The sequence below is a fragment of the Jatropha curcas genome, chromosome 3 (genome assembly GCF_041381405.1).
Source record: "Jatropha curcas cultivar XTBG-Jc1 chromosome 3, XTBG_Jcur_1.0, whole genome shotgun sequence".
In the NCBI taxonomy this organism is placed as follows: domain Eukaryota; kingdom Viridiplantae; phylum Streptophyta; class Magnoliopsida; order Malpighiales; family Euphorbiaceae; genus Jatropha; species Jatropha curcas.
The window spans coordinates 3,142,179-3,168,752 of record NC_143153.1 but is presented as its reverse complement, the minus strand read 5'-3'; the positions used below and the strand labels follow the sequence as shown (position 1 = coordinate 3,168,752).

At 30.2% G+C, this 26,574-nt stretch overlaps 2 protein-coding genes across 2 annotated transcripts; both read right to left on the bottom strand.

Annotated features, from left to right (window-relative positions):
* Nucleotides 1-829: 829 nt before the first annotated feature.
* On the bottom strand, nucleotides 830-4,024 carry LOC105644445 (Thioredoxin superfamily protein). The gene is made up of 5 exons (XM_012229794.4): nucleotides 3,691-4,024; nucleotides 3,473-3,546; nucleotides 3,026-3,100; nucleotides 1,301-1,327; nucleotides 830-1,038 (listed from the first exon to the last, which is right to left on the bottom strand). The coding sequence occupies exons 1-5, from the start codon at nucleotides 3,957-3,959 to the stop codon at nucleotides 962-964; spliced, it is 522 nt and encodes a 173-aa protein (XP_012085184.1). The 5' UTR covers nucleotides 3,960-4,024; the 3' UTR covers nucleotides 830-961.
* A 7,809-nt stretch (nucleotides 4,025-11,833) lies between these two features.
* LOC105644447 (putative indole-3-pyruvate monooxygenase YUCCA5) lies at nucleotides 11,834-13,884 on the bottom strand. The gene is made up of 3 exons (XM_012229795.4): nucleotides 13,069-13,884; nucleotides 12,586-12,957; nucleotides 11,834-12,385 (listed from the first exon to the last, which is right to left on the bottom strand). Exons 1-3 carry the CDS (start codon nucleotides 13,738-13,740, stop codon nucleotides 12,158-12,160), a joined length of 1,272 nt encoding a protein of 423 aa, XP_012085185.1. The 5' UTR covers nucleotides 13,741-13,884; the 3' UTR covers nucleotides 11,834-12,157.
* Nucleotides 13,885-26,574: the final 12,690 nt, after the last annotated feature.

Genomic DNA, 26,574 nt, shown 5'->3' with positions numbered 1-26,574 from the left:
TAATTTTTTTGGGCAAATTGTATATTGTACCAAGAGGCAAATTAAGCCTTAAGCCTTGTTCTTATATATTTGGGACCAATGGTAAGCAGAAAATGAATTATTTATTAAAAAATAGAATAAGGTATAAATCAATATGGATATCAACTATTGAAATATATTAACACAAATAATTAAATAAGTTTTATAAGAAAAATATTTTTATAACAATATTATTCAAATGAAAAAAATATATATATTAAATAGAAAGATGAAAAATTCTGATCTGTCCATAAAAACCTGCAATACTTTTACATTTCCATTCACAAGTGATCCCAAATCCCATCATCAAACAACCAACCCACCCTCCATTTTAGTTCAAGTCCAGTCAAAATCAAAAGCTTTTTTCAGCTGAAGGAAAAATTTTATAATTAATAGTCAGCAATGCAGCAAATAAATATTTGATCAAGAAAGCCAAGCTAATTATATTATCTCACTTGATAAGTTTGGCAATGACAATTGGCAAGGTAGAGAGGAAACTAAAACCTCTGGTTTCAGAACGGTTGGTGCAATAGAGAGACAAAATTTCAAGAGGTTTAAATACAAAGCAAACAAGAACATATAAACACTAGCATCTAATAATAAAGAAGACAAAATTTAGAGTTCAAACTGAACAAGGACAAAGAGATTAGTATGAGGGCCAGGAAAAAGAAATGCTAATTATTTGTTTTATACAAAGAAAGAGTCCATTCCCCCTCTCAAGGGTTTTTAACCACTTAAGAAGGTTCTAACATGATTATGTGACAATAGACTTTAATAAGTTCAATATACAATTAAACTGAAGATATCAATATAGAGGAGTTAAAAGTAGATCTAGGTCAATGAAGTTAAAAAGTACTGATCTGAAGAAGCAGAAATGAAGCATGAATTCTTAAGATATCCAAGATGTGCAAGGGGATTATATTTCTCAACGGTGACGAGCATTCTAGCCCTGTGTGCTCTTAGCAGTAGCTTCTGACAACAGAGTTTCAAGTTCTCCTTTCCTATATAGTTTCAAAGTATCTGCATATGAATATAAACAACATTTTAGTGATCAAGTTCTCCTTTCCTACCAAGAAAATTTGAAGTTAAAGGTCAACAATGTCACAATTAATGGGTGCTTCGGCACAGGAAAAAAGTTGGCATAGGCAAGATATTGTGGAGGACAACAGTAATAAAGTGACAAATCAGTGCATGCTGCTTCTGGAACCATCTCGACATGCATGCCATGCAATCAGATATAATCAAGCAAGATAAGACCGAAAACAACTACTAAAAAATGTACCTGTGCAACCTCCAATGTGCTGCCCCCCTGAAAATGAAGGTTAGAAAAAAAAACGTTAGGCATTTCTTAGCATTGAGCACTCAAACAAATAGACAGAAGGAGGGATGATTAAATTTTCACAATTCACAAATTTTTGGTTTTTTAAATGAAAGGAGGAAAATGTGCTTGCTCTTTTCAGATAACAATCTCATCAGATCTCTCAGTGTGTCATAATGATTTGTAATGAACCCTTGAAATTGATTTGCAATGGATAATCAAAAGAATACAATGCAACCAGCATATTATAGCATACATTGAATAATAGAGTTGTTCCAATTTGCATTCATGCACTCTATGACCAAAACATCATAAACTTTCTTTTGGAGTCCGAAATGATTTTGATGAAATGGTCGAACATCCAGTTTGATTATAAAGTTTAAAAGTGTTGCTATAAACCTCTTCTTAAGTGATAGGATCTAAATTCTTAAGGGTCAAAAAGGCATGTTGAAATAATCAGGAATCACTCCAAAAGTGGAGTGATTAACAGAAAATTTAATTCATTTAGTTTAGTGGTAGTGCTGAGACCACAAATGAAAAACAAGAAACACACTCAAAAGCAACTTTGTCTTATTGTGAATATAGATAATGTTGGAAACTACATAATTCAATTCATTTTTCAATTATTCCAAACACTACAGTTTAGTTGAATTTCGTCAGCTTAAAAATTATTCGAAAACACATGAATTCTATTAAAAACAATTGAAATAAAATTATTAGGAGAATTTATAGAATTAAAAATCATTCCAAACACATGAATTAAGAATTCTATTCAAAATCAATTGAAATAAATTTTATTAGCAGAAAAATTCCATCACATAATTTGTTGCAAACAAGATGTAATGTACAGAATATGGTTGCTTTCCAATTGAAACAACCATCAATATGTACCAGATCCGATGACAAGCACATTTAAATTTTAAACCAATAGTGAACTATTCATTCTAAAGCAACCTTTAACGCCACCCCAGAACAAAGATAATCCAAAATGGATGAATGACAAAAAACATACTAAACTAGGTAATTCATTCTTCAGCTTTATTGCATTTTTCCAGTCATGTCCAAGGTGATTCGGAAATTCACATGGACTCACTTTTTCTCACTCTATACAATTGGCAAGGCAGTCAACTTTCATGTGAACCTCAACCACAAAAAGTTGCAACGACTTGGTCACAGTTATTCTCAGATAAGAAGCTTGAATACTGAATCTCGATTTTGACTTTGGTATGTGCTCAAGTCTATGACAAAGTTACAGTGGGACCCATGCTTAAAAGATGGCTGTAGCCAGTAGGGGAAAACTACAAGACATGAGAACCCCATATTGCAAGATAAATGAAATGCAAAATTGATTTACAGAGCTCCAACAAGTTGGGGAAAAACATACACATACACAAGTGCTCACACATTTCATGACTCGTATAATTGGGAATTGCTCCAATTTTGCACATATCAATTTGCATCAATATAGAATTTCACTTCACCCATCCAATACCAAATAAAAATAAAGAGGGAATCAGCAATACAAGATTGCTCATACACACAGATAAAGAAATGAGGCCTGAATTATATTTTTTAGTAGTTTCCTGAAAGACTTCCTTCCCCAATAGCCCTTCATCCGCCATTCAAATCCTGGATATATAGTTCCAAATAAATTCACTTCAGGAGGAAAAATGTGAAAGCGGTACATACCAATAAACACATTTGGAACAGTGTGTTGTCCAGTAAGCCTCTCCAGTAACTTCTGAATCTGGGGTCCTTGTGGGCCTGAATGAGAAATTAAGAGAGATTCAAATTCGTCAATATATGCAATCTCTGCTCAATTTGAGAAGTAAAAACATGTCAAGGAATCGACAAAAAGAATAATCATTCAAATGTCATGTTTGGCTCTTGTTAACGGCAAAAACTTAGAGGTATGCATTTGAAATGAAAATGGATTGGGATTTGTGTTTCAAGAGAAAGATCAAGAACAATAAGAATATCCAAAATGCACTTAATGACCATTACTATAAATTGGATCACAAAATTTACGTTTAAGCTGAAGATTCCAATCCGTTTCAATGATGATACAACAAGAAAACAATGTCATTAAGCATACAAATAAACAACTATATAAAAATAAGCACGAGGGTCATATACCCAGTTCGTCTAATTCGATAACCAACGGATCCACACCAAGCTTCTTGAACAATGCTTTCACCTCAGATGAATACCTTCAATACAAATCCCAATAACCTTAATTTAAATTATCATTCAATTCAGTTAAAAAAAATATATGTCATTCAATTTCACCACAAATTGCATAATAAAATGAAAAAACATAACAAAAACGTGGAATTTAAGAGATTTGAACTCACGAACACCAAGTTTTTGAGTAAACAACAACTGGATTCTCATCAACAGTCTTCTTGACGCTCTCTTCGAGCCTGGACCCGAACGAAGCTCGAACAGACATGGATCTTCTTCTTGTTGAGCCATTGAATCCCAGCACCAGACTTGTGACTGTTTTGATACCGCAATTGCTCAGTGCAAATGAACAATTAGAGACGTTGCCGAGAGGAGAGAAAGCGCGAGAAGATTTTAGAGAAAGAGGAGTGAGAAAAGTAAGAGGAGATGCGACTGCCATCGTTGTTCTTGTCTCCGATGTCTTGTAGCTTTTCTTTTTCCTTTATTTTGTTATAAGCCTGTATTAATGTAATTCAGAGTGATTTTTATTTTTATTTTTATTTTATTTTATTTTTTTTTTTTTGAGCAAAGAAAACTTTCCTTTGCCACGAATTTTCGTTTTTTTAGGATGCAGGTATGGAGAAGTTATCGTCAATAAAAGAAAAATGAAAAAAAAAAATCCCAATTAATAACTGAAATTACAAAAGCACGCACAGTTTTGAAATATTTTAATATATTATGCCATTAAAAAAATGATATTTGATTCCACAAAGCTGGTTAAAGTAATAATTAGATTTTAAATTTCGATTCTTAGATTCGTATTTAGCTCAATTTATTTATTTTTGTAATAATAGTAGATATTTGCAATTACAGTATGAATGCTATATATGTATAAATTTCAGAAGATATATAAACTTTAGAATGGTATAAAAGGACTCGTGAATGCATGCATGTGTGGGATATTTGACTAGCAACTCCGAAAAATGATTTGAGGATTTGTACGAATAAAATCTATAATCTCAATTTGTAAAATATTCGAAATGAACCAAAATTATGAAAAAGAAAAAAAAAATTCAAACATACGAATGCATTATGGTTCAATTTTAGTAATTTTTGACGACCTTTGTATTTTATAGATACAGTGATAGAGATGGAAAGTTTAGTTAGCGGGATCAAGATCCAAGTTAAAATTAGTGAGAAAGAGGCGAATGAAAATGCAAAAAATTTGAAAAAAATAATATAGACGTGCAGAGGTGAAAAAAAAAAAAAAGGAGAAAATTTTTGTTTTTAAAAAATAATTGCTTTCACTCTCTTATGGGAAATCGAATAAAATTATGGGTTTGAATCAAAATAATTAATATTTCATTCGTCTCATTTTATTTATGTAATTTAATAAAATATGCATATTAAAAATTTTATCAATAAAAATTATTTTGTATTTTTTTACCGTTATCTTATTAAGATATTAATAAAAGTCATTCATTTAATAAATAATTATAAATGTTATTATGAGAAAAATAATTATTTATACATCTAAATTTGAATAACTTGCAGACATTTTGAAAAATTAAAATAAGAAATAACAAGCAAACAAAATAGGACAAAAAGAGTATTATACACACGTATAAAGATTTTTTTTTTTTTTTTGGATGGATTTAGCACCACACACCTATATGTATAAACATTTTTTGTATATACGAAGAAAAAATAATTTAGACCTTTTTTTATTGAATTGATAATAAAATTTAAAAAATACATTTATAAAATTCTTAAACTTTATACTCACATTTGCATTTTTATTAACAATTTATTGGACTAAAATTTAAATGTTTTTTTTTTTTTTTTGACATTAAATTTAAATGTTAGAATGCTAGCTAAGTTCTTTTTGCATAACTTATGTAAAAATTTTGAAAATACTGAAATATTTTTTATGAAAAATCTTTAATATTTGGAATTTTATGAAATAATTATGTAATTTATCTAAATAGTATAAAAATATAATTTAACTTTCACCTAACATGCACCAATCACTGTAAACAAAATAAAGTAAAAAAAAGCTTTTAATCAAAAAAATTGCATTGAATTATTCATCATTTCAAAATTTACAAACAGATCGATTTAAGTGATTTTGACTTCAATATTATAAACCGAGTCCATAGTTTAAATTCTTAAATTTTACAAACCAAACAACAAAACTTTTCAAAATCACAATTTTGGATCGATATGAATTCATTTAGGCAGTTGAAACAATTTTTGGATGTTTATAAATACCCTGCCTAGAGTTTGGGCCGTTGAGAATGTATATGGATTGGGCTTTAAGAAAAGCCTATAAAAGGCGGCAAACATTTGGGCTTTGGAATTATCGGGTTAAAGAAGCTTAACAGATCAGACAGGCAAGGGTCCAATTTCCAACTTCATTTTCCCGCGAAAGTTCGAAAAATCGAACAGAAGTTTATTGGTTGGCGCCAGCAATCGCAGACGGCACAGCCTCTGGTCTGGTATCGTCAGATTAAGAGACGCGCCTCCGCAAACCAGTACGTCTTTTTATTCTTTTTACTTTACGTTCCTGCTCTATCTGGATCACTTATTTATTTGGATCTTAGTCAATTCCAGTTCTTCAATCTCTAGGTTTTTCAGAGAGTAATAATCCTTGGATTTATTTTCAGTTAAATTAACATAAAGTATTTGAAATTTTATAATATTTATATAAGTTTAATTGTAATTTATAAAAAATATATGATTTTCAATATTTAAAACTTTACAAATTATGAGTATAAATATTTCCATTTGTCACTGTCCCGATTTCCGGTGGAGGAGATGAGAATTGCAACACTTGCCGCTATTGCAATTTCTATTTCAAAGTTCATATTCGTTTTTAATTCAACTAAGAAGAAACTAGAGTAGATTATAGGATTCCTATGGGAATATCGTAGTTTGTAGGCAGCCGCCGGAGCAGGATTAGGAGTTTTGGGGTAAAAGAAAAATTTTTTAAATTAAGGGGCAAAATGGAAAAAAATAAAATAAAAATTTCACAGAAATTTATAAGAAATTTTTATTTTTATTTATTTATTTATTTATTATTATTATTATTATTATTTTGTGATAGGGACGGGGTCACTCCCGGCCCCGCCACCCCCTACCTCCACCACTGCGTGTGGGAAAGTCACACATTGAAAAAAGATGGAGTAAGTTCGGTTGCATATGGAAAAGTACTAGATTAAAACATTTAACTTCCACATACTTAAAATCCTAAGTCTATACTGTGACATACATGGAATAAAATGCCAATTCTACAGAAATCAGAAGGGAATAGACCATGAATATGAATTCCTAAGTAGGTTGTAATGGCTATCACTATTTTCATACTCCTATATATGTTTTTTTTCAAAATACTGAACACTCTATTATTTTTGGTGTTTTTAGTGATTCTCATTTCATTATTTCCCTCGTTTCTACAACCAGAGAAAGGAACAAAATCGGAATTTCATTCCCATGCTACATACCAAAGAAAGAAATATAAATTTATATTCTCATTCTCATTGTCATTCCACTCTATTCTTTATCCCATTCCTTTTTCATTCCATTTTGTGTATCAAAGGTAGTCTAAAGGTATGGTTTTTATTAATTTAAAAAATAAGGTGGGAAATTTGCACTCATCCTTACCCCAATTCCTAATAGGACATCGTTATCCTTAATATTTCACTAGAAGTTCTATGTAAGATTATGTACGTATAGTATAGTACTCATAGGGCTAATGGCCTATGATTTTGGATTAGATGCAATCTAAGCCCATGAATATGGTTACTTACAAAGATAAGGAACCTAAGTTAGTGCCTAATATTTGTAGAAGACGCTGTTGGGCTAATATCATAGGCTCTTTCTTTGTTAGCAATTGAAAACTGTCATTGTATTGATTGAGCTTTGTTCTTGAATTCTGTTCAATCTAAACAATTGGGTCATACTCCTTTTGTATTGGAACATTCCCAAATTCCCCTTTGAAATTTACGATTAGCATTTTCCCTTTTGTTTCTTTTATCCTTCTTAATTTGCTATATCTTTGATCAAATCCTAAACGATGCGTCTATTTCCAGCTTTTCGAATTCTGTTGACATATGAAAGTATTGTATCTACTTCAGGATGCATTTAGATTTAGATTCTACTTTACTGCACTATTTCTTGTGTGAACATGGTTTTACAATATCTATTTATTAGTAGTTTAATTTAAAAACCTGAAATAAGGCCCTTATGCACCCATTGTCAAGACAATAAATCTGTGAGGCCAGGCTTGTTCCTTAGTCATAGCTGGCTTGTTTTGGGTTTAGCAAACATCTTCATGCTCTAAATTCAGATATTGTCTATCTGAGCAAAAGTATAATTTCACACTCCTATATGTCCTACATGTACAAGAGGGATGTGGCCTTTGACAACTTGGCTTTGTCAAGGAGGCTATGACGGCCTGGTTTGAAGGAGTTCAAGTTTGTCTATTTGCCTACTTGGTGTTGTTAATTTGTATTGCAATCTTCAGTTACTTTAGAATATTGGATTTTGACATTTCAAAGATCTTTGCAATTGGCTGGGCATCGTATCAAGGATTATGGTGACAAAAATCAAGGTTCTAGAATCACTTGTCGCTAGAATTAAGACTCAGCTACAACATGATCTGAAATAGTTCATGATAGATAAGGGTGGGAAATAATGCACTTGAAGAAACAAAGAAAAATTGCACAAATACCATAAAAAGCATGCATGCTTATTATTAGCTAGCGTTAGTTGTCAAATTCCAAGAGAATCTATTATTTGAGAATGATTGCGAAAGAGTGAATTATGAACAAGAAAGCAGTGGGAGAGTTGGGTTATAAAGTATGATTGAGGCAAACAAAATAAATCCTGAATGAGTTAACTAAGAGAAAATGGAGATTTCGACCAATAATTTAGGATGGTAGTAATGTAATTAAACACGAATATTTTAAATTTATTAATTACTTGAAATTCTTTCAAGAATAAGGACTTTTTTGGAGTGTCTATATGAATTTTGGAAGTGAACATTGATCACTGTTGCCATAAAGAATTGATTACCAAGAAGACATATATAAGCAATTTAGTTTCTCCGCCTGACCTGTATATATGATATGATTGAAGGGAAGTGAAGTGTCTGAAAATAATTACATAGTGAAAAGTTATATTAATTAGTGATGAGAAAACAGAAAATAGCAAAATTTCAATACATATTATCTATAGTTAGGTTTTCTGTATATTAATTGTAATGGAAAGGGGTCCAAGTGCAGCATAACCTTTAAACAGGAAATCTAACTACACATTAAAAGTACTGAAAGAACCAAAGTAGTACTCAGAGAGTACATCGAAACTTTTAGGAAACATAATACGTACTTAATAAAAAATTGTAGAGAACTCTTGATTGTAACCTAGCTGCTGGATACGGACTAAGTGGATTCCTTTATAAAAAGTTAGGTCTTTCTGAGACCATGCATATGTTATTGGAACTGTTAGTTTAGGAGCTGTTTGGTATAGTTATCCTTTCAATTTTTTTTTTTAATTCTCATAAAATAATATGTTTGTTTTTCAATCCAAACGCTATTGGTCTTTAAAATTTTCAAATTATTAAGTGGATGAAATCTGGAAAGTCCACTAATGAGAACTTGTTTGATCACATGATAGTGTCTACTAGGGACTAGAGCAAGTGGACCTAGAGCTTGGAGGAACTAGGTTAAGTAAAATCAGAAATTGGATTATTATACAATATGAATAAGATGGGCCCTTGATGATAATATAGTGGTAATGGAGAATGGTGACCATACCATGTGTTACATTTACTCTTTATTAGCAGTGATGCCCAAAAAGAAGCAGTTGAAATCATGCACATAGTCCCAAAGAGATAAAGACACAAAACTGAAGCTTTAATTGGTGCAGCCAAGTTTTGGAAAAAACTGGGTTACTGATTTTGAGGTCTCTGGTGGAACTGGAAGAATGGATGGGCCAGTTGAGTTGGAGAAACCTTTTTGTAATTTGTGAATCATTGGCATGGAGCTCATGTGCGCTGTTTTGAGGCTCTGACAAGTTTGAACTCAGTGGACTTTGTCTGTGGGCTTTAGTTTCCAGACCTCTTTTTTTCTACTCTTACCCATAATGATAATGATTGCTGAACATCTACTGAAAATCTTGTTTTCATAACTTCTTGGAGGCTCTATTACATCATTACATGTAGTGTTTCTTGATAATGTCTTTTTAACGAATCATATGCGATGTGAAGTATCTTTGTGAAAACTGAAAACTACCCGAATTCTTCACTAAAATTTGAGCTTTGATTTTTAGGGGAATTATTCAGTGTACGAGAAGATGTACTATATGTGATACATTTGAATTTATCAAATGAGCGAGAGTGATACACTGAGTGATAAAATAATCTCCCTGATTAGTAGTATTTGAGCCCTTGTCAGGATTGTAAGATAACGTTCGAATTCCATCCGTCATCTAATTATCCAAATTGAAGTCTTGATGAGTTTCCATCTGGGATCACTAATGATACACCCTCATTTTATTCCTAGCTTTGTTCGTAGCAGGGGCAAAAGGTGTAAGCAAGAAGAAAAAATGGATAAGGGGAAGGAACCTTCATGTTCATAGCCATCCTTTTTTTTTTTTTTTGGCATTCTTTGTCAGGGAATTATAAGCTTTGGGGACCATGTTCTTGTGGGACTTGAATGCCTGAACCTTCTTGCTCTTCCGATGCAACAGAGTCATCACACATACGACACATTTACTTAGTGATGTCTCATTGTCTTGTGTTTCTAAGTAGAAGGTGCTAGTTATTGCATGGATGATGCAATATCATTTTTACTTTGACACTAATGAAATAATTGTAGAGGAATATTAAGTTTTTAGAGGAAGAAAAGTTAGACTTGTCTTTTAGATGATCCATAATTTCAGGTTAGGCCAAGTTGGTATACCTAGAATTAAACATAAAGCATTTGTAGTTAAAGGGAGTATGCTCTAAACAGCTTCTCTAGGTCTCTGCCAATTGCATATGGCGCAAATTTAGGGCATTAAAGATCCCAAAAACATGTCAGAACATAACATGCAAATGCTCAAAAACCTCTTAAACGTGCTTGTTTTTTCCCCTTCTAGGCTGCTGCATGAACTTTTAATTCTGAGTCAGGTTTAAGGAACCACTGAGCTAGTTCTGGTACCCTGTTCGTATTCGTGTGATGGTTATGCATTTCAAATTCTTAATTCAAAGTGATTATCTGAGAGGCTTCTGCCACTGGTGTCGTGGTGTAGTTGGTTATCACGTCAGTCTAACACACTGAAGGTCTCCGGTTCGGGTCCTACCGACGCCAGTTATTTTTTTTACATTTTTCACATTTGAACAGTTGATTACCACATAATAAGCTACATTAATCAATTTTCGGGTTTTTCTGAACTGTATTGAAGCTTCTGTATCATGCTTTACAGAAAGGCCTTAACTGTAATTCTATTTTTCTTTTTTTTGCGTTGCTTAGAGAGCTTTGTGGCTCTATCCATGTGCAAGGCATCAGTGACTTTGTAAGCCTAAGTTGGTCAAAACTAAATAATAATAATAATACTATTAAAGGGAATAGTGTGATGTAGCCCATCTTGGAACTGGCTATCAATATCATCAAAACTCAAAAGTAGGATAAAAACAAGGTGGTGGGTGTGGTGGAGCTAGGTTTCGTTGCCCTTCATGGACCCTACCCCATCTGATCATAGATGTTTATGGGCAAGTTGCTAATCAGAACATTTGAATCAGTGACCCTTTTTCTTTTATATTTTTGAAAAAAACTCTGATTGGCATGGCAAGAAAATAGAAAATAGGTAATGTGATTGTGAGGCAGTTTAGTTTTAGTTTTAACATGTATGAGTCTAGTTTCATGTAATTACAGATAGAGAGGGAATATTCTTTCTTATTTAAAACTGTTAATTGTAGTTGCCAAAATAAGCAGGGATTTGATTCTTGAATTATTAATGTTCAATGTATTAAACTTAATGACAACTAGAAGAATAGGATTTTCCAAATTTTCCTTTAGATTACCTGATTTAATAACTTCATTTGATCCTTGGAAGGTGTAAGGAAATTGAAACAAACTCCTTAAAACGACAAAAGAGAGCCAATCTTGTTTCTTGGCCTTATTAGTAGTAGTTGGCAAGTTAACAAAACTGATTTGTATTAATTAAGCTTGGATTAGGATTAGGGTTTGAATTCATAATCTTATAATCTTAGAATTGATTGATTCAATACAAATAATTCAAAATTCGTTCATACAAACACCGTGTTTTGGTAGCAAAAGAAGGGACAAACAATTGAAAAGAAAACAAAAGAAATTGTCATATAAAATTGATGAATACAATGTAGTACAAAAGAAAAAGAAATGTATGAAACTGAAAAATGAAAAAAAGAAAAAGAAAAAGAAGCCTCTTCATCCTCAGTTTAAAAAATCCCCAAAACATAACAAAACTTTGGGCCTTTGGAGAGGGCTCTGTCTCTGTTCTATCTGTTTGTGTATCATACAGGAAGTTATGATTATTATTATTATTATTATTCTTTTTTTTTTTTTTTACAACTAACTGAATTTCTGTTTGTTAGAAGCTTTTCTTTTTTGGTGTTTTGTGGGTTTTGGTCATGATTTAGAATTGTGAAATGCAACGCCTATGGCAAGCAGTTGTTCTCTTCTTTTGTTGCTTAGTTTCATCTTTCCAGACCTTGCCAATGTCTTGTGCTATTCTCATGGCATCTGAAGATGCACCAGACAGCCCTCTCCTTGTAAACCCAACTGCATATAGTCCTGCATTTCCTTTCCAACCATTTGGAAATGGTGCTTTTGGAAAGCCATTTTTGGAGAAAAATTCGCCTTCCTGTACATCATTAACCAAATCAAGATTAGCCCACTTTTTCAAAAAAAAAAAAAAAAAAAAAAAAAAAATCACAATCATTAAAAAAAAAAAAAAAGCTTCTAAAACATTTTTTCCTTTAAAAAAATATGCCAAGAAATTAAGACAAATTTCTGACATTTTTTTATTAATTTCTGAACAGAGGAATTAGAACATATTCTCACCTGAAGCCAAAATGGGACGTTGCTTCTATATCCAGTAGCTAAAACAACCGAATCAATATCAAGAGTTTCACCATTAACAAGCTCAACGTGTCTATGTGAAAATTTCTTGATTCCAGGAACCACTTTAATATCTCCAGATCTGATTTTCTCCAGTGCTCCAATATCCAATACTGGGGTCTTTCCTTCTGTATTCTTTAGCTCTAATGGACCCGTAGCTGGTCTTTTTAATCCATATTTCTCAATATTTCCCAAAATCAGCCATGCGAAAATCAACATTAACTTATCAACTAACCAGAGTGGCAACCATTTCATTAGCAAAACAGCCAACTCGAAAGTTGATTTCCCATAAATTTCTCTAGGCAGAACATGAACCTGAAAATCAAGAACATGAAAAAAAAAAATCAATATAAGAACTATAAACTCAAAACCCACATTTTATTTTCTATAAAGTTTGAAACTTCATCACTAATTCTAATGTCTTACAGTGCTTCGAACAACCATTGATGGAGAAGCATTATGGTTACAGAGATCAAGAGAAACTTCCATGCCGGAATTCCCACAACCCACAACAAGAACTTTCTTGCCACGGAATTTCTCACCAGATTTATAAGAACAAGCGTGAATAACATCACCGCTAAACTCATTTAATCCGTCAATATCAGGCATTACACACTCTGCATTTTCTCCGGTAGCCACTACTAACCACCGGCAAATGTACTCAACTTCAGTCCGGCTAGACCCGCTTGCAGAAATAGTTTTGACTCGCCAAAGCCCACTAGTCTCATCATATCTTGCAGATTGTACACATTCATTGAATCTTGGATTGATTTCAAAATGCTTAGCATAAGATTCCAAATATTCAATGAATTGTTTTTTAGTTGGGTATTCAGGGAAATCTTCAGGAAATGGGAGTTTTGGAAGTTGACAGAATTGTTTAGGGAGATGAAGCTTTAATCTGTCATAAGTACGTTTTTGCCACAGAGATGCTATGCATTCTTCTCTGTCTAGCACAACAAAGGGCACGCCTTGTTCTCTAAGGCAAGCTGCTGTGGCTAGCCCTGATGGTCCTGCACCTACTATTACTGGACCATTAACCCATATGCATCTACGAGAGAAGAAATCTTCATGATCAGCCAAACGAAACAAGTTCTCCATAGTTCTGTTGGTGAAATTAACTAGACTAGTTGAAGAAATGTATTTGAGTTTGAAAGTTTTAGGTCTATAAGAGTTTGATCAAGAAAGTAGGTTTTGAAAACGGAGAGAGTAGAAATAAGAGAAGATTGTTGGTTTTTTGTTGTTTTGAAGTGAATTCAGATTTGGTATGGAGGGAGGGGAGACGGGTGTTCCTTATATAGGGGAAGTGGCTTAGAAAGTGTGCATGTGAGGGTCCTTTTCAAATCATATGATTTTATTTTATTTTATTTATTTTTTAAAATTTTGTTGAAAAATAATATGACAATAAGTAATGTTAAGAGCACTCTACCCTTACCGACCAAGGCATAGAATTTTCATGTTATTGATTTGGTGTCAAAAACTTAACATGTGATGAATGATTTCGATGCAAGCTCAAGATTCGAAATTATTCCTTCATAAACAATAAAATCAAATTAAATTATTGGTTTATTTTTTCTTTTTTTTTTCCCTCTCTCTAATTATAAACTCCATTAGTGGAATTTATGAGCTCAATTTATGTTACCAAAACAAAAGTTTTTTCTAATACTTACTAAACAAGGTCAATCAAGGAATTAGAAGGAGAATTAGGGAGCAATGAAAATGACTTCCATCATCATCTCGTCTTTGATTTTATTGGACCCACAAAGAGTTCTTGAACCCATAGGATATTGATAGCATGATTTCAAGAAGTTCAAAAATTTACTAAAAAAAAATTAAAAAAAGGAAAAATCTATTTGAGACGGACATCGACGTGGCAGATGAAAAATGCTGAGTAGGATACGCATGATATGCCCACGTGGAGCGGATCAGCCTAGTTGCTAAAAATGGGGGCCTCATGTCAACATCTTGGACCCTCAGAAGGCTCCAATGCATTGGGATTGCGACTTCAAAGGCTGTTTCGGCCCACAAAGCCCATTCTGCCAACCAGTATTTCACGCTGTAATAGTGCCATGTGTGATGTGTCTACTGCCCCACGCTAGTCAAAAATCTAATTATTATTTCTCTGTTTTATTTTTATTTTTATTTTATTCACACGCCAACAAAAACTATATATTTGTTTACTAATTTCAATACACTGATTTTCTAAAATTCTACCTTCCAGCCAAACAAAAAAAAATCTGTTCCCTACAAACTAGTGCCCTAGCTCATGCCTAAACCCTAATTTTCACACTTGCATGCTTAACCTAGGATTTATCATTTTAGCTAAATTAAAAGATAAAAGCTAAGCTATGGAGTAGGAATCTCTTTATTCCATTTCTTTTTCTCAAATTTTATGTCATCCGTTTTTAAGGGGTTATATTTTTAGATAAACTTTATTTATAATAAAATAAAAATTTAAAATTTAAATCATAATTATTAAAAAATTTTATCTAAATATCATTTTAGATTCAATAATAAATTGCGTGGATGTACATGCTCGAACATAAAATAAGATACCCACATTACCACATAAGTGAGTGAGAGGATTTATACTTTACTGTCTGAAAAAATTGAACCTCCTAATTATTATTTAAAAAAAAAAAATTATATATAGCTCTAAAGCCATGAACGTGTCTATTATGTTATATGTTATTCAGAAAACCTCGACATTCATTCTTTACTATAACTAAAGTACGTGGAAAACTATGTTGCGTTCGGTTAAACCATAAAAGAGTGCGTGGATGCTCCCTCTTTTCGACACGCGTACTTATGATCTCAAAGTGAATATATAGAAGTCAGTTTCGTATCATTCATTTTAACTTTTAACTATAATACTTGGCTTTTAGGCTTAGGGTTTTGTACTTTCGAGTAAAATATGTAGTTAGAAAAACATTAGAGCTAATTTTTCTTTTTTCTTTTTTTTTTTTTTAATTTTTTATATAGGGCTAATATATAATATATAAAGTCTAGTACAATATAGGACTTTGTGGTTGTGAGTGCGTGATGGTATTTTATTTTTTATTCGGCCAAATTTATAAATTCACTCTCGTAGTTTATTTCACATGTAATTTTACGTAAGATCTATTACTCGATCATATGATTAATATTTAATATGCTTCGAGTATTAGACTAAACTATCTTGGCTTGTTGGTATCTGTATTTGCTAAATTAATTTCATTATATATATATTTTGAGTTGGAAAAATAAAGGATAATGTGTATTGACCAAACCAAGTTGGTGCATGCTCATAATCTTGTGAAAGTGAAAAACTGATGAAGGGAAGCATGTGATGAAACCTTGAATCCCATAAGAGTCTCTCCTTTTTATGAAAAGATTTTAGAGCTATGAGTTTGGCGTTTCTATGAATTTAAAATTCTCTTTGCTTTGGAATCAGTATACATAGTATCATAATTCATTTTATGCATATAATTCTTTTCACTTTTGTTATGTCCAAGCAAATTTCATTTTTTAATTAAAAAGAGAGAAAAAAAAAATCCAAATAGAAAATAACAAAAGTATAATTATAATATAGTGTATAGAGAGAGTGATATCCCATGCATGATGTGATAAGAGTGAGTATTTTTGTAGCCATCACCACAACCAGCCTTGCAATGCTCCACAGCCAGCTTGGTAGTAATTGATGAATTTTATGAAAATAAAATAAAATAAAATAAAATAAAGCAATTGATGATATGATCAAATTTTAGTAGCGTTTCTACTTTTATAGAATGAGATAGAATGGAATATTTTTGTATTCTTTTCATATAAAAATTTATTCTCTTTCTCTTTTAGCAAGATCCTAACTCTTTCCTTCCCTCTTTTTTTTTTTTTTTTTTTTTTTTTTTTTTTTTTTTGGGTAGCCGGCGCTAAATTCCTCTTGCTAAATGAATATATATAGCTAATGATAGTAGCAATAATAAAATTATTAGAGTAATATTTAGGTTAAGCATTCGGCTCGAAATGCTGTTGCCGAAAACCGGTTGATATTATTAATTTTTGTTAATTAAGATTTACTATATGCTGAGAAGTACTCCATGAATAATTTTTTTATAAAGTTTAGAAATAATATTTTTGAATGCATCGATAAATAGGAATATGAATGACTCGTTAACATCTTCTTATTAAAAAAAAAAAAAAAAAAAAAAAAAAGAATTTTCTTAGTGTATATTATCTGGTATGAAGATATCAATTCCAAGACTCTAAGTCATGAGAATAAGAGTTTTATTATTAATAGAATAATTATAAAAAGTGTTTGTTTGATGAGAATCGTATACCATTATATAATGAACTAATTAAGTCACGCGTAAAAGAAAAGTTCGAGAAAGGCAAAATCATTATCGTATCACTGCTATTATTATTATGATTGATATATATACATTTCCGCCATATCTCTTCTGTATTCACTGTAAACAAGTATATGAGAAAGCGAAGTAGAAGTAGCTAAATGCTTTCTTTCTCACTATAAATACATAAATATATAGATATGGACATGGTGGAAAGAACGTATGAGTTGCCAACCTTCACTGTTTATGCAAAAAGGTAACTCTTAGGCCATTGGAACATGCAAAAAAATGGCGGTGCCACTTTATATATATATATATATATATATATATATATTTGCGTCCACTACTCAACGTTTCGGTGCTAATATTTTAACCCTTCTAGTATTAGTAAAACATGCGCAAGCTTGATTGGATTTGATTGCAGCTGCTATATATATTGTTTGAAGGTTCATCAATGGTGGATCTCATGATGCTAAATCATTTTTTTTTCCCTTGAAAAAGAAAATCCCGGTTATAAGTTATAGAGAGCCAAATGCACAACTGCACAATGAATTCGAAAAAATTTAGACCCTAAAATTATGAATTTTTTTATTAATATTTAAACTAGCAATAACAATAATAGGTTTTTTCGTATTTTTATTTTTTATATGCAAAATATTAATTTGATATATGGTTTAACCGATTATCTAATTATCCGTACAAGTTAGAAATTTTATATTTGTAAGATGAAAAGGGATTGGCTTTGGTTGGCTAATACTCATCTATGCTTGTCCTTTTATATATAATCACACATTTATTTATATATATTATTATTATCCACTCTCTAGTGCTTATTCATATTGCTCAACATGTTTTTATCTCTATTAAACTTTTTTTTTTTAATTTTACATTGAAAAATAAATAATTAATAGTTACTATTTTGATGGAAAAACCAGGTAAATATTGCTGTCTGAATATATATAAGTGTCCTCTTAACAAGAGTTGGCAGTCTCCTTTTGTCCACACAATTCTTTGGTCAACCCATAAACATATTTAGCATAGGAATAGGAATATTACATCCTTAATTAGGTGAGAAATTAAAATATTAAAAATGGGGGGGGGGTTAGGTTCAATTCATGATTAGGAAAGGGTCCCATAAGATTGCAAAGAGCTTCTATATAGTTTTGATTAACCTTTTCTCTCTCTTCCTTCTTTTTATATATAATATTATTCCAAGAAATATGACTCATTGCAACCACAACACTAAATATTTAATACCCTCATTATTGTTTTACCTATAAAATAAAACAATTTAATTACAAGTCAGTCCATTTTTTTTTTTAAAAAAATGAATATATAGAATTGAGGAATAAATAGATCACTTAATAATTTTGAAGAATAAAATTTTATACTCATAATTCATAACCATATTTACATATATATTGGGAAATTTTTAATAAATATATATAATAAAATCAAGTATTTCCATTGTAGCAAATTAGGTTGTGTTTGGTAATAATTTTTAATATTATTTTTTATAATATTTTGTAACATATCATTTGAACTAGCTTTTAGAAGTTAAAGTAGTGTTTTATAAAAAGTTAACTTTCATAACATTTAATTTTTAGCGTTTTATAAAAAGCGATTTAAACAACTAACAGTTAAATGCTACTAAAACAATTAAGTTTGTTCAACATGAATGGATTGGACCGATGGACCGAGAGATTTATTATCATAAAACCAATAACTTGTGATATTGTTACTTAATGGCTGAAAAAGCCCTAGGAAAGCATCTAATTAGAGGATAGGAAATTTTCATTCCTCATGATGGCAATCTAATGCAAGGCATTGGATGGGATTAATTAAGAAATTAAATAAGCCCACTACAATATATTGTAAGAAAATTCCAAAACCTTATCTTATAAAAAGTAGTCAAATGCCAAATGGGTAGATTATAGAGAGTCACAATTGAGTGTTTGAAGGTAAAATAAGGAGTCACATGGCACCAAAAGAACTTTTTTGAAGAATAATATTATTATACCATAAAAATTAAATGAAAAGAAAAAAAAATCTTGGCAAATCTAAAAATATTTTAATTTTTAATTTGATGGAATATAAGTAACACATTAGAAGCTTAGAAAGATTTTAGAAGATCTTTGTATATATTCAAAAGTTTGTTTATCTCATGTGACTGATTACTAAATATGTGTCATTAATTCATATGCAAACAATAAAACAACACTAAATAATTAAATGATGGTTTGGAATATTTCTTTCATGTGTTTGGATTTTTGTTCTGATATTAGACCATAAAATCTTAGTCAATATGATTGGAACCAAACATTAATTTAATTTACATATATATTTTTGTATCTTGGACAAGATTTATGATTGATATTTTTTTATATTTTATATAATTATTATTTATCTACATTAACTCTATTTCATTGAATTAATTTTGAACTTTGTATCCAAGAAAGTTAATTATGCCCATAATTTAAATTTGACTAGAATCTTATGTTTATATATATATATATATATATTTTGATCACATGCTATAGAACATGCACTATAAAAAAAAAAAAAAATTAATACTTAATTATTATTAATTAGAAACAAAAGTAAGAAGCATAACAATAATCGAAACTCTCAATTAATGAAGAGAGCATAGTTGAATATGATGTAAATAATTGAGCTTAAGCAAGTGGGTGACCTCATTCTCTCTATTCCTTCATTTTCCCAACGGCTATATTCGGTTTATTAGGTCGGTAAAACCGTTTGATTGGTTTTATTACAAGTCATGTCTGTCTTAATTAGTGTGTCCTTAATCCAAATACCCTGTTAGGATCATTGCACCTGGCTCAACCATAGCCTTGCATGTGGCAAATTTTAAATTTATAAACATATTACAATTAGTAAAGTAATTAATTTTAAATACCCATCTCTTAAACCTAGGTGCCACCCCCTTCTCTTAAATACACATTCCACACATAGATTTAGTCTTCCAATAAGTAGAGAAAGTGAGGTTGGTTTTGATTAAAAAAATTGGAATTTTTTTTTCCAAAAAAAAAAAAAAAAAAATTGGGATTAGGGGATGAACATGTGGTGCTTCTTAATTGGAGATGTGGTTGAATAATTTCTTCTTGTTTATCTAAATAATTTTAATTATTGACATGTGACATGAACTTAATTTTATTCATTCTTTTAGTTAATTATTAATCAAAGAATTAGGTCAAAAATTAATTTTATTCTTCCCACATTCTGGTAACTTAATTTTCTTAATTGTGATTAGTTATTCTTAATACAAATGGATTATTTGACTATTAAAATTCTTAATTTAATAGTAGATATCATAGTAGGTCACCAACACAAATCTTCATTAATTACCCTATACTATATTACACTATTACTTTTTTTATTTCTTAAGTAAATGTAATTAATTTATCTATATATGTAGGTGGGCAATCAAATTGCCAAACATAATTAATCAATTTTGTCTAATTTTCAAATATTTTTTTTATAGGGAAGAGAGTAAAAAACAGGAGGAGGTAGGAATGATCTATATCCAAAAGCCATATTAGAATCTCAAGGTTCCTGTGAGAGGCCAACTAAGAAGTTGGAAATTCAAAAAATATTTTTTTTTAAAAAAATGTTGATTTTTTTAAGGTATAAGCACACTCTACTCCCAAAAAAAAAAAAAGCTGCATTCTCATGGTTTTAATCCCCCCAAAACTGGCAAGAGTCACATAGACACAAACTGAGTGTTCCAAAATTTTCCTTGAAAAACCTAATATTAGTTAATTAATTTGTTAATCAATATGTTTAAACGCGTTTACGATATATAATTAACTATTAGTTTAACACTAGGGTTTGGGGATAGAGAATCAAGTATAATAGTGACTTAAAAGATTATCTTAACCGCCCATAATTAAATTTTAATTAGTATGATTTATATTGGGGTGTTGAAACCATGTGACTCTACCCATCTTCAATGGCTATATAGTGATTAGTGAAGTGAGCCTTAAGCCCTAATTAACGCATTTAATTATGTTCCAATTTGTAAATTAATTAATTAATTTGCTTAATGTTGTCATTTTGCCTTTATTAGTTGACAAGGGAAAAAGTCAACTATGCTGCTTTGTAGTAGCTAACTATTAATTCCTCCAATTTGTTTTTTCTTTATTAGCCTAAGTATTTCTCTCTCTATTTCTTTTTTTTTTTTTCCTATATTTTTCCTACCTCACTAAAAATTCCAATTAAATTTGGGTAAATTGTACCTTTGAAATTATATATTTTGTCCATTATGTATAATGAGGAATTAGGGTATTTTACCAAAAGTTGCAAATCTCTTTTGCTTTATATATTACTTATTCAAAATGAGCATTTTAATTAATTAATTAATTAAATAAAATGGCATGTGGATATATCTATATTGAATTATTAATATATATTGTTTTAGCTTATTAATTGAGGCCCCCTCTTGCATTTTGACAATCCCATCATAAAATATTTGATAGTCTAACTAACTTTGTAACTATAATAACTGCAAGCAAACGTATGAATTAATATTTGGTTAAGGGAATCAATATCTTGAAGAACATGACCAAAAGGTTTACCAAAAGAAACAAGAACATGACTCTCAAGATTAGATACATATATATATATATATATATATATATATATATATATACTTTGCGTCATAAAAATTTAATTAATTACATTTATAAGGGAAGAATATATTTGTAGAAACACATGAGACCACATGGAAAACCGGTTTAAACTCAGGGTTTGGAATATTAATTATTTTATTTAATTATTTAAATTAATATTGAGACCTTGGTGAGAAATTAGTCAAATTAATAGAGTTAGTTTCAATTAAACTTTCTTAAAATTTCTAAACTAATTAATAATAACATGTGCAACTGTTCTATACCCATCTTCCATAATTCTCTCTGTTTTATATATATATATATATATATATATATATATATATATATATATATATGCATGATCCTTTTTGACCATGACTAGCTATTTTTATGTTAGGTATAATGAAATGAAAGGAAAAAGAAAAATAATGAAAAAAAAAAAGAAAAATGATATTCTCAAAAAATTTATTAAAAATAGTCTATTCATTGAATCTTTTATTGAATCTTCTAGAATTTATACTAGTTTACTGTAACTTCCTTTTTTATAAGAAAATTTATTATATGTAATTACTCATACGATTCAGAGTTCCAATTTTTCAAGAATGAAATGAAAAAAAAATCCTAAAATTACTAAAATATTACATGCAATTTACAAATAAATTGGATGAACAATTTTTGGAAAAAAAAAAAAGTGAATCATCCTCATCGTAATAGATCTAAAGTTTAAAAAACTCTAGATAAAATAAATTTTAAGTATTTGTAATATATCAATAACCTATAAATTTGTTTAAAATTCAAATCAACTTAATAATCTCCATTCTACTATAATAATAAAAAAAATTGAAAGAGGGAATTATTAATTAATACTACTCAATACCAAGGATATCAATCAAAAGGCTATCAAAATATCGATAAACCATTCAAGATTTGTTGACAGATGTCAGAATTTGAATGGCTTATGAAGCATAATTGTACCAAAAACTGCCAATTATGCAATGCAAGTGCACGTGGCTCTTTCGAAAAATTGACTTTGACGATGGGAATATTACAATTACAAAGTTGATATTTGTCTCTGTTAAACTTACTGTCCTTTTGAAATTGACCCAATAGGTACACTGTCCATGGGCCTAACTTTCTATTCAGTCTTTAATTACTTGGCCCACTTATAGATGTTTCTATAACCCACCAAAAACAAAAGTACTTTAACCTTTCACTTTCCTTTCAACTGTTTTTTCTTATGAACTTGAAAATCCCTTCAACCAATCAAGTGTTTTTGCAGACCTTGAGCTTAGCTCCGACTTCCATGTGCTCCGCAACAACTTTTGAACTAGTTAGTATTTTAAAAATATTAAACATTTTTTTTTATAGTGTTCGATAATATATGTTTGAATTAGCTTTTAAAAGTTGATGTAGTGTTTTATGAAAATTTAATTCATATAACATTTAAATTTTAGCTTTTCACGAAAAACTACTAAAACAGCTAACAGTTAAATGCTACTAAAACAATTAATAACTATTAAAACAATTAATTTTTCTGCACAAACCCATTAACGATTGATCAGTGAGTCATAAAAGTATTAATAATATGTATTAATTAAATAATTACTATAATATAATTATAGAAGAAAGGATTTTGATTGATTAAATTGATGCGGGTCAACCAATTAAAACACAGTTTCATCTCTTATTATATCCAATTCTATTATCATTTTTATTCTATTCTATTCCATTCTATATTGTGTTTCTTATTAGATTTTATTATTGGTATCAATCAGAGTCTAAATGCATCAAAGTGGTTAAGATTTGTGTTGAAAATTAAGACCTACCATTAGGATAAAAAAATTTGGCCTACTGATTATAACGATAGTAACAAATATTTAATTTATGAAGACCCACAAACGGTTAGCAACTCCCTCTCCACAACACTAACATATTTAAGAAGAACCACAAATTTAGCTATTGAAATAGGAAATTTTGGGATTTCAATTTCAATCTCAACGTGGCCTTTGGGTGTCAAACTCTCCCTTTTGGTCCACTTTATGCATCAAAAATTAATGAATTTCAATTTAGATAATGTGATTTTTATTTTCTATGGACAACGATCTCGTCGGCTAGCTCCCATTGTTTTTTCTCTAATAAATGATCGATAAAGATGTGATTCCAAAATAATTCATCAACCTATCTTGGGTATTTATTCTAAATAAATAAAAACTATCTTTGGTATTACTTAAGCTGTGTTTGGCAGCAACAACTTTCTAAGTAGTATTTTAGCGTTTTAACTAGTCGAGATAGTGTTCCGTAACATAACATTTGAATTAACTTTTAGAAATTAAAATAGCGTTTTATAAAATGTTAACATATGTAATGTTTAACTTTTAGTGTTTTATAAAAATCAACTCAAACAGCTAACAGTTAAACGCTACTAAAACAGTTAACAACTATCAAAACAATTAATTTTACCGAACAAACTCTTAGGAGAGTGTATTGGACTAAGAGTCTGTTAGATTTTAAAAATTTTTAAAATTTCAATGATATTCAATCTAGATTTTTTTTGGAGTCTATTAAAATTATGGTATTCAATTCAGACTCTTATAGAATCCATAAAAATCTGATGGTATTTAATTTAGACTTTTTAAAAATCAATAAAAATTTGATAGTATTCAAAAATTACTGATTTGGAATGATTTTATAAAACTATTGATTTTATTAGATTTTAGAGTGCTAAGTATGAATAAAGAGTCATTCACAAATCCATTGTCCAATCCAAAGATTTTAAAAATATTTTAAAATCTAATAGAATCTTAATACAACACACCCCTTAAATAAGGATGGAAGCGTCAGATACCCGGGAATTTTAAACTATTTGTATAGGTATCCATTTAAAATTTTACTAATCGTATCCGTTCTAAACTCGTTTAAATACTCATTTAAGTACCCGTATTTAAACCGTTTAAATTTTTACTACCCATATCTGTCTAAAACTCATTTAAAGTACCTCTAAAACAGGTTGGATAACCGCAAATCTTAACTATCCAAATTTGAATTTATTTAAAATACATGTTTTACTAATAATGGATAGAGTATCCACTACAGAACGTGTTTAATATAACTGTTAATGAGTAGAGGGTATCCAAAGAGCTATACCCCTATCCTACCCTGTATCTGTTATGGATAGTGATTATACCCATATCCGTTACCGCTAGTAATTTCATTATCTATATCCGTTCCAAACCTATCTATAACTACCCGTATTCTCTTTAAAAAGAATCGGAGTAGAGCGAGTATCCTAAAATACTTATACCACTTTCATCTCCACCCCTTAAGGTGCAAAACAATGTATTAATTATTGAAATAGTTTCAAATTAATTCATGTGCTGAGAATTTGATATTTTGGCAAAAATTAATATTAATGTTGCTGCAAATTTTTCAGAATTAATTCGATTATTTTTTGAAATTTTCATGCTTTGGTTTCAATTAAATAATGAATCAAATAAAAAAATTAGAAAAGTTTTGAAATAGTCGAAGAAATGAAGAATACAGTCTACCATTATTATGGCCAGACTGCTAAGCTCCATGGGTCGCAAGGGGTGGGCTGTACATCGGGCTTGTCTCGATGTGTGCCACCTCCTTGCTCGAGCTCTGGCAGCTAGCGCAAGTCTTAGCTAGTGGTAGTTGCTGATTTTTGGTTATATATATATATGTGGACCTACGATTTTCTGACGAAACGGTCATCGTTCAAGCAAGGGACGAGAAACCTGTGATCTTCTGACTACATCGCGACTATTCTAGGAGCACAGGATGGCTATCGGAGACGGTAAGGTTTTAATAAATAAAAACCGTTTTTAGAGAAGATGACATATTTTACTTTTTGATGCCTCATTATTTTTCAGTTTTTCAATTGGTTCCAAAGTTTTTTAATTTGTTCAATTAGATCCTAAAATTAATTTTAATTAGATACATAAAAATCATTTTAATTTCATCAAAGTCAATCAAAATCTGTAAAGAAAGTCACACCAATTTTATAAAATTTGATGTAGAATTCTAATGGAATCCGTAAAAATTTTACAAAATCTTTTAATTCCGTCAAACTCGACAATTATTTTAAAATCTAACGCAATCCTAATCCAATACACCTCAGTGTTTCTCCAATTAATAAAATATTTCTTATTATATGCTAATTTAGGTAAATAAAATATACATACACACGAATAAATTGGAATCAAACTTATTAACCTCTCTTTTGAATAGGTTTACTTGCATGATAAAATTTAGACAATTAATGATACAATTAAAAAATATATATTCTCGAAACTTTAAAGGTTAGTTCAGTCTGTGAATAAATTTATTATTCATTTATGATTTTACTAATCATGACTTTTATTTATAAAATCAAATAATAAAAGAGATATATTTTTCCTCTTTTTAAGAATTTTTAATAGATAATTTATTTCTAATTGAAATAAAAAACTTTAAGAAAAAAAATCTCCAAGTGTGGTCCACCATTTTCCATTTAGAAACTTCCTTATATAGTTGATAATTGAAAATGAGAAAAGCTGAACAAAAATTCAGATGCTGAGTAGTCTAAATCAAGTATTGTCATATACAATACTAAAGATTTCAATGTCAAGGTACAAGTATATGAAGCAATATGCCAAACTCAACATCAAAAGGAAGGTAGGATTGTGATTCATCATCATCCATGTGGATAGGTTTACTTAATAACCTGTAGAGAAGCAAGCAGTGAGACTTAGACAGGGGACCTAAATGCCAAACTATGGACCAATTACAGAGTGTTCAAAAAAACTCAAGTCAGTCAGTCAGGTGAACTCCATGGACAGCCCACATGCTTCCTCACACTAATCACTAACCACAAACCTCCATAGATAGTTTTCTTTCATACAAAACAAAATATAAAACAAGGGCCAATCAAGTACTTCACACATTTAACATCAAATATTATATCAGACAGACAGACGGTGTTCGAC